At 59.5% G+C, this 17,308-nt stretch overlaps 1 protein-coding gene across 1 annotated transcript in view; it reads left to right on the top strand.

Annotated features, from left to right (window-relative positions):
- Positions 1–426: 426 nt before the first annotated feature.
- ZFHX4 (zinc finger homeobox 4) overlaps positions 427–17,308 on the top strand; it is a 109,439-nt gene continuing 92,557 nt past the window's right edge. The window contains exons 1-4 of the mRNA XM_029068831.2: positions 427–548; positions 4,481–5,741; positions 6,021–6,882; positions 7,472–7,959. Coding sequence (XP_028924664.1) covers positions 4,527–5,741; positions 6,021–6,882; positions 7,472–7,959 — 2,565 coding nt within the window. The 5' untranslated portion in view covers positions 427–548; positions 4,481–4,526. The remainder of the gene's footprint in view (positions 549–4,480; positions 5,742–6,020; positions 6,883–7,471; positions 7,960–17,308) is intronic.

The raw sequence follows: 17,308 nt of genomic DNA, 5'->3' as shown, positions 1-17,308 counted from the left end.
ATTTATTGAGCGCTTACTGTGTGCAGAGCACTGTACTAAGCGCGTGGGAGAGTCCAAAACAGCAATAAACAGACACGTTCGCAGCCCACAATGAGCTTACAGCCTAGAGGGGGGAGACAGATATCAATATTAATAAATAAATGACCGATGTGGACGTAAGTGCTGTGGGGCCGGGAGCGCGGAAGAACCAAGGGAGCGAGAGTAAGATAATGAGATAATCAGACCGTAAATTCGTTTCGGGCAGGGGATGTGTCAGCTTATCGTTGCACGGTGCTCTCCCAAGCGCTCGCCAAAGCACAGAGTCTAGTGCTCCGCACACAGTAAGCACTCAATAAATGCGATCTAATGAATGAATAAATGAAAGGTTGGACACAGTCCGTGTCCCACGTGGGGCTCACCATCTTAATCCCCATTTTCCAGATGAGGGAACTGAGGCCCAGAGAAGAGAAGCGACTTGCCCAAGGTCACACAGCAGACACTTGCTGTGAAGGGGTGACGGCTCTGGAAATGGATGGGGCCTCGTGACCTGAGGCCACTTTGGAGCAAAGGTGGGGCTGTTGTGTGTGTGTGTGTATGTGTGTTTGTGTGTAAAACTTCACCTTGTAATCCATCCCTCCCCTTCCCCCGACCTCTGCCTGCCATGTCCTGTGAATCAGCGTGGGCGTCTATCAGGGTGAAATGCCCATTTGCCAAACCCGTGACTCTAGAACCGTGTCCTGAGGGGTGGTGGCGGGGGGGGAGCCAGGGAAAAGTCATCAGACAGGCCGTCAGTCGTATTTACTGAACGCTTACTATAATAATAATAATAATAATGTTGGTATTTGTTAAGCGCTTACTATGTGCCGAGCACTGTTCTAAGCGCTGGGGTAGACACAGGGGAATCAGGATGTCCCACGTGGGGCTCACAGTCTTAATCCCCATTTTTACAGATGAGGTAACCGAGGCACAGAGAAGTAAAGTGACTCGCCCACAGTCACACAGCCGACAAGTGGCAGAGCTGGGATTCGAACTCATGACCTCTGACTCCAAAGCCCGTGCTCTTTCCACTGAGCCACGCTGCTTCTCTACTATGTTCAGAGCACTGTACTAAGTGTTGGTAGAGGACAGTATAACGCTATAACAGACACATTCCCCGCCCGCAACGAGCTTACAGTCTAGAGGGGGAGGCTTTAATAGAAATAAATAAATGACGGATAAGGGTGTAAATTTCTGTGGGGCTGCGGGAGACGCAGAGGGAGAGGGAGAAAGGAGGGCGCAGTCAGGGAAGGCCTCTTGGAGGAGATGGGCCTTCAGAAAGGCTTTGAAGGTGGGCTGGAGGAAGAGGGGGCTGTAGCGCGGATAATAATGTTGGTATTTGTTAAGCGCTTACTACGTGCAGAGCACCGTTCTAAGCGCTGGGGTAGACACAGGGGAATCAGGTTGTCCCACGTGGGGCTCACAGTCTTAATCCCCATTTTCCAGATGAGGTCACTGAGGCCCAGAGAAGTGAAGCGACTCGCCCACGGTCACACGGCTGAGAAGTGGCAGAGCGGGGATTCGAACCCATGACCTCTGACTCTAAAGCCCGTGCTCTTTCCACTGAGCCACGCTGCTTCTCGGATGTCCACATCTCCAGGAAGGAACAGGGCCTCGGGGCGGGGGGGGGGGGGGGCCCCCATGATGCCTGGATCCCGGCCTTGAAGTGTTCCAGCAGTGCCAGCCAGGGTGGTGCCTGGGGAAGAAACGTGGCTTAACGGGTAGAGCCCGGGCCTGGGAGTCAGAAGGTCATGGGTTCTAATCCCGACTCTGCCACTTGTCTGCTGGGCAGAGCACTGGGCCTGCTCAGCTGCCCCCTGGGACGTTTGGGCAAGTCGATTCACATTTCTCTGGGCCTCAGTTCCCTCATCTGTAAATTGGGATTGAGACCGTGAGCCCCACGTGGGACAGGGACTGCGTCCCACCAGCTGTGCGCGTATCCACCCCAGCTTTTAGTACAGTGCCCAGCACATAGTAAGCGCTTACCAGATACCGCAAATCATTATTATGGGAAAGAGCGGCTTGACGCTGGCAGGATGGATTGACCCCTCCGCCCCCCTTCAACGCCCCGATCCCAGATCACCTCCCACCCTTTCCGAGCCCTGTTCCATCTCTGTTCATTCATTCAATCATATTTATTGAGCGCTTACTGTGTGCAAAGCACTGTACTAAGCACTTGGGAGAGTACAGTATCACAGACACATTCCTGCCTACGACGAAGTCACAGTCTAGAGGGAGCTCACAGGGTCTCCCAAACTTGACTCCTTGTAGACAGAGGAAGTGCTTGTTATATTGTCCTCTCCCAAGCATTTAATACAGTGCTCTGCACGCAGTCAACGCTCAATAAATACAAACGATTGACCGACCCCCCTCAGTCTCAGCCCACTTCCCACCCTTTCAGAGCCCCGTCCCATCTCCGTGTGAGCGGTCTCCCCTTCTAGACTGTAAGCGTCTTGTGGGCAGGGAATGTGTCTGTTTATTGTTCTGTCGTCCTCTCCCAAGCGCTTAATACAGTGTTCTGCACACAGTAAGCGCTCAATAAATACGATTGACTGGCTGGCCCTGAGCATTTCAGTGGCAAAGCCCCAAATGACCCCGAGTGTACCTGACCCCCTCCTTCCCGGCTCAGCCGTCTGCTGCCCTGCAGACCCTTCACGGAGCGGGGTGGGGGCCACCCCGGCCCCCGCCTCCCACCTGCCCCACCGGCAGGGCCCCTAAGCTCACTGTGGACAGGGGACGTGTCTGTTGTTCTGTTGTCCTCTCCCAAGCGCTCAGTACAGTGCTCTGCACACAGTAAGTGCTCAGTAAATACGATTCGAATGAATGAATGTCACAGCCCGGCCGGGTCCTCAAGGGTGGACCCACCGGCAGCGGGGCCGAACGTGGGAGCGGACACGGCCGGGGGCTACTTAGAAAATTCTTCCACTTTCCACGCTCTCCGAGGCTTCTCGAAGCCCCGACCCGCGCCGATAATTATGCCGGGTCCGTCAGCGACGTGAACGACACGCGGGGCTCTGCGCTGTCGGAACCCAGAGCGATTAGACGCTCGTCTCGGCCACCTCGGCTACCGAGACGAATTTGCGATCGGTTTCAATCTGCGCCGATCTTCCGACGCCTCCTAAACGGATCGCTTCCCCTCTCTGTTTCGGCTGACAGGCTTAGATTTGATTACGGTAAAGAGAGAATTAAGCAGCACTCGGCCCTACTTAATATGCCCTTGACTTTCCCTGACGCCCCTGTCTTCGCCGAGGCTTGGGAGGAGCGACAGAGACAGAGGGGCCCGCGGCAGTCGAGGGTCTTGGGGGTGAGAGGTGGGCGGGGGTTCGGTGCCCGAGGCGAGGGTCCGGGCTGAGCATCCGGAGGAGTCCGCAAGAGCAGGTTGTGGCTGACCCTTGCCCTCCCCCAGCTCTTTCGGCGTGTGCGTGCATACAAACACGTGCACAGCTAGGCACCCGTCCACCCGTCCACGAACACGCACACCCGTACGCGTACACTGTGGCGGTGCGGTTGTGCAAGGACACACACACACTCACACAATTGGAAATGGAGGGGAGCAGATCCTTAACCGGGGTCGGTCTTGCCTCCCGCCCCGTCCCCCCTCCCCCCCCCCCCGACCCTCCTGCCATTGCGCGGAACAGACCCGACGGTCGTCCGGGGCGCTGGCGAAGGACCCCTCGCTCTTCGCAGAGGGCAACCGGCAGGAATCCAAGGGATAGGTGGAGTGAGGCACACACACGCAATTTGTTAGGCTGAGGGTGGTGAGGGTTCACCCAGGCCCTAGTTGGTGGCTCACCCGGGTCGGTGAAATCCGAAAGGTGTCTGAGGTGGGAAGAGGAGGAGAAGCGGCAAGAGAAGTAGGAGGAAGAGGAGGAGGAGAAAGGAGGAGTAGCAGGAGGAGGAGGAGGAAGTGCGGCCACGTTGCACGTGACAGTTCCGCGGGGCGGCGGGAATCGCCCGCATCGTCGGGAATTTCCCGTCACCGTCGGAGGGCCAGCGAGGGCTCGGTCAGACCCCACCGGGGTCTCTAGCCCAGGGAGACCGACTTCGCGGCTGGGGGCGGGGGCCGGCGACACCCATTTCCCGCCGGGATCCCGGGCCGCCCCCGATCCCGGCCTCTTTCGGGGAGCAGGGGCGGGGGCCGAAGCGCAACGGTCGGTGGTCTGGACTGACCGCTTGTGAGAGAAGAGGCTTAACCTCACCGGTCCGGAAGGCCGGGGGGGTCCAGGGTAGGGGATGGGCGCCGGAGGGACCCGCCGCGAGGCCGCCGAGGCCCACGTGCGCTCGAGGCCGTCGCTCCGCGCTTCCGGGAGGAGGAAGATGACGGCCACCCCCCACCGCCACCTCCCCTCCCCCCTCCCTCTCCCGCCTCCCCCCACCTCCGAAGAGAGCCAGGTAGAGCGAGCCCTCGCCGAGCCGTGTGGCGGTTTAATAAAAAATGGCTCCTCTCCCCTTATGTCCTCTCCAGGTCTCTGACAGGCCGGATGAAATGAGACCCCCATGTAGCGATCGTCATGGAAACCTGTGACTCCTCTCCCATCTCAAGGCAGGAGAATGGACCGAGCGCGACCAAGCCCCGCGGCACGGCCCCGCAGGAGGGCGAGGGGGCGGAGAAGGCTGCCGGGCCGGAGGCGGACGGGGGCCGGGCCTCGCCCGCCGAGGCCCCGAGGACAGACGAGGGGCCGGGGCCCGGCCCGCCGGGGGGCAGGGGGGCCGCCCCCGCCGCGGCCCGCATCCCCTGCCACGAGTGCGCCGCTTCTTTCTCCAGTTTACAGAAGTACATGGAGCACCACTGCCCCAACGCCCGCCTGCCCGTCCTGAAGGAGGACCGGGAGAGCGAGTCCAGCGAGCCGGAGGACAGCGACGTGGAGAACCTCAGCGGGGAGATCGTCTACCAGCCCGACGGTTCGGCCTACATCATCGAGGGCGCCAAGGACGGCGGGCCGGGGGCGGCGGCCGAGGCGGGGAGGCCTCCCGCGCCGGCCCCCGCCCCCGCCCCCGCCCCCGTGGCGTTCTACCCTCAGATCATCAACACCTTCCACATCGCCTCGGCCCTGGGGAAGCCATTCGCGGCCGACCCGGCCTTCCCAAATACCTCAGCGCCGGCGGGCGCCGTTCCCGTGTTGCACAGTTTCCGGGTCTACGACCTCCGGCACCGGAGGGAACGGGACTATCTCGCCGGCGACGGCTCCGCCAAAAACTCCTGCGTGTCCAAAGATGCCCCGGGCGACGTGGACCTGTCCCGCTTCGACGGGCGCGTGAGCGACGGCAAGAGGAAGCCCGTCCTCATGTGCTTCCTGTGCAAGCTGTCCTTCGGCTTCGCCCGCTCCTTCGTCAGCCACGCCGTGCTCGACCACCGCATGGTCCTCAACGAGCAGGAGCAGAAGCTCCTCGCCCACAAGCACGTCTCCGCCATCATCCAGGGGATCGGCAAAGACCAAGAACCTCTCGTCAGCTTTCTCGAACCAAAAAGGCCGGCCCCGGGCTACCCCTGCTTCCCCGCCCCCGGCCCGCCGGGCCCGGACCCCGCTTTCCGCGGCCTGTGGGCGGCCCTCCGCGTGGAGAACGGCGAGGCCCTGCAGGCGGGCCTGGCCTTCCTCCGGGGCGGGCCCGGGCCCTCGCCGCCCTCCCCCCGAGAGCCGCCGGCGGGCCTCCCCAACGGGGGGTGCCCCGTCAAGAGCGAGCCCGCGGACGAGGAGGACGGGGACGGCGACTCCAACGGGCCGGACGTGGAGGAGGAGGAGGAGGAGGAGGACGAGGAGGAGGAGGAGGAGGAGGAGGAGGAGGGGGCCCCTCTGCGGGCGCTGGAAGACCGTCTGGGGAGCAAGGATTTCTCTCTGCTAAACCAAAGCCTCTCTCCCCTGGCCTCCAGCGTGCTCAAGTTCATGGAGAAGGGCGCCTCCGTCTGCTCCTCGTCCTCGTCCTCCTGCTCCTCCTCTTCCTCCTCCACCTGCTCCTCCTCCTCGGCGGCGGCCGGGGCGCCGTCCGACCCCCCGGCCCCCCGGCAGCCGGGCCCGGCCGACGAGGGCCCCGGCGCCGCTCACCAGCACGGCCCCCCTCCCGGCGGCGCCGCCCCGGCGCCCCCGGACGGGTCCCCGGGCAGCGGCGTGGAGTGCCCCAAGTGCGACACCGTGCTGGGCTCCTCCCGCTCCCTGGGAGGCCACATGACAATGATGCACTCCCGAAACTCATGCAAGACGCTCAAGTGCCCCAAGTGCAACTGGCATTACAAATACCAGCAGACGCTGGAGGCCCACATGAAGGAGAAGCACCCGGAGCCCGGCGGCTCCTGCGCCTACTGCAAGAGCGGCCAGCCCCACCCCCGGCTGGCCCGCGGCGAGAGCTACACGTGCGGCTACAAGCCCTTCCGCTGCGGCGTCTGCAACTACTCCACCACGACCAAAGGCAACCTCAGCATCCACATGCAGTCCGACAAGCACCTCAACAACGTCCAGAACCTGCAGGGCGGCGGGGGCGGCGGGGGCGAGCCGACCTTCACCCCCGCGACCCCCGCCGCCGCCCCCGCCGCCCCCGCCCTCCCGGCCCGCGGGGCGCCCTCCCCGGCCAGGCCCAAGCAGAAGGCCACGTGGCGCTGCGAGGTCTGCGACTACGAGACCAACGTGGCCCGGAACCTGCGCATCCACATGACGAGCGAGAAGCACATGCACAACGTGCTGCTCCTGCAGCAGAACGTGAAGCAGCTGCAGCACAACCTGCACCTGGGCCTGGCGCCGGCCGAGGCCGAGCTCTACCAGTACTACCTGGCCCAGAACCTGGGGCTGACCGGCCTCAAGCTGGACGGGACGGCCGACCCCCCGCTCCTCGTCAGCCCCTTCCAGCTGGACGCCGCCGCCCTGGCCCCGGGACTCGGTGAGTGTCCGGGCCGCCCCCCCCCGGGGTCGGGGAGGGGGAGCGGGAGGGGGCCGGAGGCGGGGGTGCTCCGAGCCGGGCGGGGAAGGCGCGACGAGGTGGCGGACGACGGGGTCGGGGCCGGCGGGGGGGCCTCCCGGACGATAGCGACCGGGGGATTCGGTCAGCGCTCACTATGCGCCGGGCGCTGTCGCGACCGCTGGATGCACTCGAATCGGGTTGGACCCGGTCCCCGTCCCACGCGGGGCCTCACGGTCCCCGTCCTCCGGACGAGGGGACCGAGGCCCGGAGAGGTAACGTGACTTGCCCGAGGTCACCCAGCGGACGAGTGGCGGAGCCGGGATTAGAGCCCCCGCCCCGCGCCCCTCCTCGCCCGCTCGCCCGGGCGGAGGCCGGTTTAGCGCATCCGCTCGTTCGGTCGTATTTATCGAGCGCCTCCCGTGTGCGGAGCACTGTACCGAGCGCCGGGGTGAGGGCGGGAGAGCGACGGGGAGACGCTCTCCCTGCCCGCGGGGGTGGGCGCCGTGCCCGGCCTCGCCGCCTCCCGGCCTCCATTCTCCTCTCCGGTCTCCGTCCCTCCCCCCCGCAGTCGCCGGCGACCTGCCGTCCGAGCTCCGTCTGGCCGGCGCCCAGCTGGTGGGGGAAGACCTGGCCCTGCTGCCCGGGGCGGCCGGCGACCCGGCCCTGAAGATCTTCCAGTGCGCCGTCTGCGACCGCTTCAGCTCGGACAGCCTGGAGGCCCTGAGCGTGCACGTGGGCAGCGAGCGGGCGCTGCCCGAGGAGGAGTGGCGCGCCGTCGTCGGGGACCTCTACCAGTGTCGTCTCTGCAACTACAACACCCAGCTCAAGGCCAACTTCCAGCTGCACTGCAAGACGGACAAGCACGTGCAGAAGTACCAGCTGGTGGCCCACATCAAGGAGGGCGGCCGGAGCAACGAGTGGCGCCTCAAGTGTCTCGCCGTCGGCAACCCCGTCCACCTCAAGTGCAACGCCTGCGACCACTATGCCAACAGCGTGGATAAGCTGCACCTGCACACGGCCAACCACCGGCACGAGGCCGCCCTCAGGCTCTACAAGGTGGGTGGGCGCGGACGGGCGGCGGGGTTTTGCCCCCCGCTCGGGGGGTGCGGGCCGAAGAGACCCTCCCCGACGCTTCGGGGGGGGGGGGGGGCGGCGCGGAGGAAATCAGGCGCGGCTCCAAGAGGGGCCGGGGCGGCGGGGCGACCTCTTTAGACTGTCAGCCCGTTGCGGGCGGGCATCGGGGCCGTCCGCGGTCCCGTCGTCCTGTCCCGAGCGCTCAGTACGGCGCTCGGCGCGCCCTGGGAGCGCCGTAGATACCGCCGGATGAGTCCGGCCGGGCCGGGCGGAGGCGGGTCCGGCGGTAGGGGAATTCCCGTCCGTCCCGGACGGGGCTCCGCGGATGTGCCGAGCGTCTGGGAGCCGGAGGGACGAGGTCCCCTCCCCGCCGGACGGATAATTCGGGGCCGGGTCTCGGCTCGGACGGCCCCCGGTTCAGGCGCGGGCGAGGCGCTGCCCTTTCTGCGACGGATACCTCGGTGCCCGATGAGGGACGCGTTTCGGCCGGCGGCTGTTAAAATTCAGAAAAATCCGGCCACCCATTAGTCACCGTAACCAGCTCTAAATATGATTACAAAATCCATTTCGCGAGCGCTATCTATCGATCGATACCAGAAATCAAAGATAAGTGAGCTATCAGAAGTCACCGGCGGATTCCGGCATCCTTCGGTCGCCGGGAGGAAGAGCCCCCGCCCGCGGGAGCCGAGGGACGGAGGGCGGTCCGGGGTCTGGGGGCCAGCCTGGCCGGAAGCGGACTTGGAATGGTTTTGGCCGATTCGTCGGGGCGCGGAAACGGACCGAAGCCTCTGTGGGCCTTGGCGGCCTCCTCCGTCAAATGGAGATCGAGTAATCCGTGTGGATTTATTTTTTTATGGTAGCGGCCGAGCGCTTCCTCTGTGTCGAACGCCGTTGTAACGCTGTTGGGGAAGCAGCGTGGCTTGGGAGTCGGAGGTCGTGGGTTCCAATCCCGGCTCCGCCGCTTGTCAGCCGTGTGACCTGGGGCGAGTCACTTCACTTCTCTGGGCCTTCATCTGTAAAATGGGGATTGAGACTGCGAGCCCCGCGGGGGACCGCCCGATTACCTTGTATCCACCGCAGCGCTTAGAACAGTGCTTGGCACGTAGTAAGCGCTTAACAAATACCATCATTATTCTAAGCGCTGGGCTGGGTCCAAGTTAAGTAGGTCGGACACAGTCCCTGTCCCGCGTGGGACTCTCGGTCTGTGTCGGAGCGAGAACGGGGATCGAATCTTCATTCTGCGGTTGAGGTCACTGAGGCCCAGAGCAGCCAAGTGACCTGCCCGAGGCCCCACGGCAGTCAGGCGGCGGCGGCGGGATTAGAACCCGTGACCTTCCGCCTGCCGGGCCTGGGCTGGATCCACTTGGCCGCGCTGCTTCCCCGGGCAGCATCGTAATAAACGCTTACTATGTGCCAGGCACTGTACTAAGCGCTTGGGTAGGTACCCCCTAGGTACGGTCATACAGATTTTTCCAAGTGGAAAGGTGCAAACGAGAGTAAGCTGGCTGTGGGCAGGGAACGTGTCTGTTTATTGGTATTTTATCCTCTCCCAAGTGCTTAGTACGGTGCTCTGCATGAAGTTAGTGCTCAATAAATACAATTGAGAACGAAAGGATGTGGGAGAGGAGGTTGTGTTAGGGAGGCGTCGCGTGTGCCGGTGGAGGCGGACGAGTCCGGGGCCGGGAGCGGATTTCGGGGGGTCCCGGCGGGATGGCAGAATTGGGATTGGGGCCGGGGGTGGGGGGTCTCGATTAGGGTCTGGGTAGGGCACGTGCTGCGATTAACAGTACCCCAGCCACCGGCCGCCACGGGCCGTCCACCGCCGTAGCTTAACTTTCCTTTTATAGCATTCGTTAAGCGCTTCCTATGCACCAGACACAGTCCAGTGGGAAGAGCCCAGGCTTGGGAGTCAGAGGTCATGGGTTCTGATCCCGGCTCCGCCCCTTGTCAGCTGTGTGACTCCGGGCAAGTCACTTCACTTCTCTGGGCCTCAGTTCCCTCCTCTGTCAAATGGGGATGAAGACCGTGAGCCCCACGCGGGACGGCCCGTTCGCCTCGTATCCCCCCCAGCGCGTAGAACGGTGCTTTGCACATAGTAAGCGCTCAACAAATGCCATCATCGTCATTATTATTACTCAGCGCCGGGGTTGATACGAGTTGAGCAGGTTGGGCAGAGTCCCCGTCCCACGTGGGGCTCACGATCTTAATCCGCGTTTTACATTTGAGGTAACCGAGGCCCAGAGAAGGGAAGGGACTTGCCCCGGGTCCCACCGCAGGCAAGTGGCAGAGCCGGGATGAGAACCCAGGTCCTTCGGACCCCCCGGGCCCGGGCCCCACCCACTAGGCCACGCTGCCGGTGGTCGGAATGAAATCCACGCTTAAGGAAGAAAGGACTTTTTCTTCTGATGACAGATGGTGAGGTCCCTGGGGGCCGGAATCACGCCCTGCCGTCCTCTCCCAAGCCCTTAGTACAGTGCTTTGCACGGAGCAGACTGGGGCCTCTCAGCGGGCAGGGATCGCGTCCTAGCCATCTCTGTCGCGCTCTCCCAAGCGTTCGGTACAGTGCCCCCGTTGGCGCTCAGCGGCGCTCGGCCACCCGTCCGCTGTGTGACTTTGGGCGAGTTACTTCTCCCTGCCTCAGTTACCTCACCTGTAGAACGGGGGAGCCGGGGCTCGATCTAATCGATCGAGCGTGGGTGCGGAGCGCGGTACCGAGCGCTTGGGAGAGGACGGTACATCCGTTTCCCGAATGGCCGGTCCCTCTCGGAAGGACCACGGACACTTCCTCCGAAGGGACTTGGGACCGGAGACGGGCGGGTGGCCGAGTTCCAGTGGAAGGGGTCAGAGGTTAAAGGTGAACCAGACATCAGCCTCTGCCTAGCTGCTGACCTTCCAACCGAACGACGGAATGAAAATCTGTCGAACGGATGGCTTTGGGATGATTTGGGCGGGACCCGGCTGGCTTTCCCGTTAGCCGGTTAAAAAGGATCCCTTTATTCGGGCAGCCGGGCGTTTTAGGTCCGGAGGTGAAAGACGGCAGAGGGCAGGACGTTCGGCTACGTGCTTATTGTTCTCGCGTACTCTCTCAAGGGTTTGGTGCGGCGCTGGGTGCGCAGTAAGCGCTCAGTAAGTACGGTTGAGCGAAAAGACGATCAAATGAACGAGAGCAGCGGGATGGAGGGGTGAGGGTCGGCTTCTCTCACGGGCCCCATCACGGAAAGTCACGCGACGATTGGGAAGCAGTGTGGCCTAATGGGTAGAGCCCGGGCCCGGGAGTCAGAAGGTTCTGGGTTCCGATCCCAGGCCCCGCCAGTTGTCTGCTGTGTGATCTTGGGCAGGCCACTTAGCTTCCCTGTGCCTCAGTTCTCTCATCTGTCAAATGGGGATTAAGGCGGTGAGCCCCATGTGGGACAACCCGATTATCTTCTATCTAATAATAATAATAATGATGGCATTTGTTAAGCACTTACTATGTGCAAAGCACTGTTCTAAGCGCTGGGGGCGGATACAAGGTGATCAGGCCGTCCCACGTGGGGCTCACAGTCTTAATCCCCGCTTTACAGACGAGGTAACTGAGGCACAGAGAAGTTAAGTGACTTGCCCAAAGTCACATAGCTGACAAGCGGCAGAGCCAGGATTTGAACCCATGACCTCTGACTCCCAAGCCCGCGCTCTTTCCACTGAGCCACGCTGCTTCTATCTACCCCAGTGCTTAGGACAGTGCTTGGCACATAATAAGCACTTAACAAATACCGTAGTTGTTATTATTATCTACCCAGTGCTTAGTACGGTGCCTCACATTTAGCAAGCACTTAAGAAGCACCACAGTTATTATTATTTTTTTATTAAAGTGAAGATTCAGACCGTGAGCGCCTTGCGGGACAGGAACTGTGTCCAACCTTGCGTCTACCTAGTGTTTAGTACAGTGCCTCGCACATAGTAAGCACTTAAATTACCATAAAAAAAGTCTAGCGCCCACGACAGCGGAAGCTGCAAACAGAATCCATTCAGTCGTATTTATTCAGCGCATACTGGGTGCAGAGCACTGGGGAATCAGATTCTCTCAGTGGGGATTTTAATCGGTCAGTCCATCAGTAGTATCGAATGAGCACTTACTCTGTGCAGAGCACTGTACTGAGTGCTTGGGAGGTACCGAATTTCGCACGGAGGGGAAGCGAGCAGGAGAGGGAGGATGGGATTTTTTGGCACGATGATAATTACATCTGACTTCTCTTCTTTCGGGGGTTGGGGTCGTGGCACGGCTAAGCGCTGCTTGGGGGTACCTACCGTGCTGCCCCAGGAAACGTGACTGGCATATTGTTCTTTTGTCCTCTCCCAAGCGCTTAGTGCAGCGCTCTGCGCACCGTAATCGCTCAATAAATACAATTGACTGAGTCAAGGATAACGCCGTGGTTGTGATGTGTTTGGATCAGCCTGGCGGCACTTGGGGCGGAGAGGAAAGGGCAGATTTTTCTGTTAATGATAATAATGTTGGTATTCGTTAAGCGCTTACTAGGTGCAGAGCACCGTTCGAAGCGCTGGGGGAGATCCGGGGTCATCGGGTTGTCCCACGTGAGGCTCACAGTCTTCATCCCCATTTTGCAGATGAGGGAACCGAGACACAGAGAAGTGAAGTGACTCGCCCACAGTCAGCTGCCGAGTGGCAGAGCCGGGATCCGAACCCATGACCTCTGCCTCTTTCCGCTGAGCCGCGCTGCTTCTCTACTGTTGCGAAGGTAGCACCGATAGGATTTGGTGACGGGTTGGATGTGCCAGTCGAATGAGAGAGGCGAGTCAAGGATCACACCGAGATCACGGGCCCGGGAGCCGGGGAGGACGGTGGTGCCGTCTACAGCCGTGGGAGAGTCAGGTTGTCGGGCGGGAAGACGAGGAGCTCCGTTTTGGACATGTTAGGTTTGAGGTGGCAGCGGGACATCCGGGCAGAGGTATCCCGAGAGCCATCAAGGCTGGAGCTGGAGATTTGGGAATCACCCTCATAGAGGTGATCGTTGAAGAGGAATGGGGGCGAATAATAATAATAATGATGAGGATAGTTTATTAAGTCTTACTCTGTGCTAAATGCCTTCTCCAAGGGAGCGGGTGTAGATGGGGAATAGAAGGGGGCCAGAACTGAGCCCCGAAGGGGGTCGGGAGGCAGAGGAGGACCCCGCGAGGGAGACTGAGCGGCCGGAGAGCTCGGAGGAGAACCGGGAGAGGAGGGTGGCCGTGAAGCCGAGGCCGGATAACGTTTCGGAGAGAAGGGGGCCGTCCACGGAGTCGAAGGCTGATGAGAGACCCGGCAGAGAGGATGGAGAAGCGTCTGGCCCTGGCGAGAAGGAGGTCGCCGGATGACCTCGGAGAGGGGGGTCTCGGCGGTAGCCGAGAGGGCGCAGGTCAGCCTGGAGTGGGTCGGGGGGGCAGTTGGGCTGGGAAGACCACAGTGGCTACTGAGGCCGCCGGCCTCCGGGCCGCGTTATCGGGCCCGGCGTCGGCCCCGGGCTGTGGTCACCGCGGCCCTCCTAGGGTCTTGCGCGTCCCTTATAGCAGCGTGGCTCAGTGGAAAGAGCCCGGGCTTGGGAGTCGGAGGTTGCGGGTTCTAATTCCGGCTCCGCCACTTGTCAGTTGTGTGACTTCGGGCAAGTCGCTTAACCTCTCTGGACCTCCATTACCTCGTCTGTAAAATGGGGATGAAGACTGTGAGCCCCACGTGGGGCAATCTGATTATCTTGTATCTACCCCAGCGGTTAAAACAGTGCTAATCAATTACCATCCTTATTATTATTATTATTATTGTTCTCCTCTGGGTGTGGAACCCCTGCCCTCCTGGGGCAACTGATTTGCGCATCTGCTCCTGGGGCAGGAAGCGTTTCCTCATGTTTGGTTTGACCACTCTGGGCTATAAGCTCGTGTGGGCAGGGAATGTGTCCGTTGTATCGTTCTGTCGTACTCTCCCAACCGCTTAGTACAGTGCTCTGCTCACGGTAAATGCTCAATAGATACGATGAATTGACACAGTCCTCCTCTAGACCGTAAGCCCATTGTGGGCGGGGAATGTGTCTGTTATATTGTTATATCATACTCTCCCAAGTGCTTAGTAGAGTGCTCTGCACATTGTAAGCGCTCGGTAAATACGATCGATACGGTCCTCTTCTAGACCGTGAGCTGGTGATGGGCCGGGAATGTGTCCGTTATATTGTTATACTCTCCCAAGCGCTTAGTAGAGTGCTCTGCACATTGTAAGCGCTCGGTAAATACGATCGATACGGTCCTCTTCTAGACCGTGAGCTCGTGATGGTCCGGGAATGTGTCCGTTATATTGTTATACTCTCCCAAGCGCTTAGTAGAGTGCTCTGCACGTTGTAAGCGCTCAATAAATACGATCGATAGAGTCCTCTTCCAGACCGTGAGCTCGTGATGGGCCGGGAATGTGTCTGTTATATTATTATTATTCTCCTGTGCGTTCAGTATAGTGCTCTGCACACCGTAAGCACTCAATAAATACGATCGATCGATTGATACGGTCCTCCTCTAGGCTGTAAGCTCGTTGTGAGCCGGGAATATATCTGTTATATTGTTTTCTCCCAAGCACTTAGTACGGTGCTCTGCCCACAGTAAGCGCTCATTAAATGCAATCGACCGATTGATCGATTGACCCCGACCGCTCTCCAACGTCAAAGGTGGAGCCCCCCAGCCCCGGACAGGCCCCCTCTTTCCCCTCTCCTCCATTTGGTCTCTCTCCACTTAGGGTCCGTCGTGCCGGGAGCAGACTTTGGATTTGTTTAATCTGTGCGCGGAGGTAGCCGTCGGGCAGGGACAGTTGGGAAATCGCTATTTACCCATCTGAAAATGTGATGAAATTCTGCTTTCTGGTTCACCCGGCCGCTCCAGACCCAAGGCTGGCTGGCCTTTCCTTCGAATTTTGCAACAGCACCTGAGCTTTGATCTGAAAAGTGGAGCCCGCCATTTTCTGTCAAGAGGAACCCAAGCGGGAACTGTTTTCTTTTCACAGCATGCGTTCATTCATTCAATCATACTGATTGGGTGCTTACTGTGTGCCGAGCACTGTACTAAGCACTTGGGCGATGCAATTTAAGAATAAACGGACACAGTTCCTGCCCACAGCAAACTCAGGGTCTAGAGGCGGAGACAGACATTAATGTAAATAAATCAATTACAGATGTGGACGAAGGTGCTGTGGGGCTGGGAGTGGGGTTAAGTGTTTAGTATGTGTCAGGCACTGTACTAGGTGCTGGGGTAGATCGTAATGATAATAATCATGGTACTTGTTAAGCTCATACTATCTGCCAAGCACTGTTCTAGCTGCTGGAGTAGATACAAGTTAATCAGGTTTAACACGGTCCCTGTCCCGCTCGGGGCACACACTAGAGAAGCAGCGTGGCTTAGTGGAAAGAGCACGGGCTTGGGAGTCAGAGGTCATGAGTTCGAATCCCAGCTCTGCCACTTGTCAGCTGTGGGACTGTGGGCAAGTCACTTCACTTCTCTGGGCCTCAGTGACCTCATCTGTAAAATGGGGATTAACTGTGAGCCTCACGTGGGACAACCTGACTACCCTGTATCTACCCCAGTGCTTAGAACAGTGCTCTGCACATAGTAAGCGCTTAACAAATGCCAACTTTATTTTATTATTATTATTAATCCCCATTTGACCGATGAGGGAACTGAGGGCCGGAGAAGTGAAGTGACTTGCCCAGGGTCACGGAGCAGCCATGTGGCGGAGCTGGGATTAGAACCCAGGTCCTACTGGCTCCCGGGCCCGGGCTCTACCCACTAGGCCACTCTGCTTCTCGTGCCCATTGCAGAGAGGCAAGAAACGACTATCTTCTCTGGGCAGAGGGAATTGAGTCAGAATTCTGTCGTCTCCTCCATGTCTCTCTCTCTCTTCCTCCCTCTTGTGAGCTCCCTCACTGTCCCGTTCTCCCTCCCGGTAGCAAGGCGGAATACACGTATGCCTCTAAGCATGACTGGCTCATTAAATCGTTTAATACAATTAGCCAAGAAAGCAAACGATAATCCAGATTTCAGAGGTTGCCGCGAATTTGAAAAATCATCAGAGACCTCCCTCCCCCCGCCACCGAAGCCCCCCTCCCCGATCTTTCCTGAGCCGGAAAGAGTTGGAGAGAAAATGCTGCAAGACAGAAAACCATTTCCCTTATTTATTTGTTAAGCGCGTACTGCGTGCCGAGCACTGTTCTAAGCGCTGCGGTAGATACAGGGTAATCAGGTTGTCCCACTTGGGGCTCACAGTCTTCATCCCCATTTTACAGGTGACGGAGGCACCGAGAAGTCAAGTGATCCGCCCAAAGTCACACAGCTGACAGGCGGTGGAGCCGGGATTAGAACCCACGACCTCTGACTCCTAAGCCCGGGCTCGTTCCGCTGAGCCACGCTGCTTCTCTAGGATTTCCCTTCTAGAAGGACAAGCTTCCACAGGGACCCCGGGAGTGGATTTGTTTTTGTTTCATGGTAGTGTTGGGTGCTTACTACGTTCCAGACAGGGCACTGGGGTAGGTTCATTAGGTCAGACACAGTCCCTGTCCCTCACGGGGCTTCCAGTCTAATAGGAGGGAGAAAAGTGAGCCCGTTGTTGTAGGTACTGTCTCTATTTGTTGCCGAATTGGACTTTCCAAGCGCTTAGTAGAGTGCTCTGCACACAGTAAGTGCTCAATAAATACGATTAAATGAATGAACAGGTGTTTCATCTCCATTTGACAGTTGAGGAAACTGAGGCACAGGGAAGGGGAGGGGGTGTTGGGTGATGGGGTGACCGGGTCTCCCCTCATCACCCTCAGATGGTTCCCAGGTGTTGGGGGGTGCCCAGAGGTAGGGGAGGGGTCGTGGCCTCGGGGGGGTTGAGGGGCAGGGGGAGAAGAGTGGAATATGAATCATTTCTGCCCCTTTCTACCCCTTCAAGGCAGCCAGCCAAGCTCCAGCCCCTAGGAAATGGACAGTAAGTTTCTTGTGAGCAGGGAATACGTCATTCTGTTATCCTCCCCCAAGCGCTTAGTACAGTGCTGTGCACACGGTAGGCTCTCAGTAAATATGACTGAATTGAACGGAACTCCTCAGCTCTCAGAGCTGCACGTTGGGCCCCTGGCACCACCTGATTTGAAAATATCTTTCCTTCTGCCTGAAGCCAAGCGAGTTTGACCCCTCTTTATTCCGAGCTTGCTCCTCTCTCACCCAGACGCTCAGTAAGTCCTGGGGCTACCAAGCTCCTCATTTAGAGGGATAATAATAACAGTCATTCATTCAGTGGTCTTTACTGAGCGCTTACTGTGTGCGGAGCACTGTACTAAGCGCTTGGAAAGTA

Source organism: Ornithorhynchus anatinus, chromosome 7 (assembly GCF_004115215.2).
Source record: "Ornithorhynchus anatinus isolate Pmale09 chromosome 7, mOrnAna1.pri.v4, whole genome shotgun sequence".
Lineage (NCBI taxonomy): Eukaryota > Metazoa > Chordata > Mammalia > Monotremata > Ornithorhynchidae > Ornithorhynchus > Ornithorhynchus anatinus.
The sequence above is the reverse complement of the archived record's forward strand: the minus strand, read 5'-3'. Positions and strand labels throughout refer to the sequence as shown.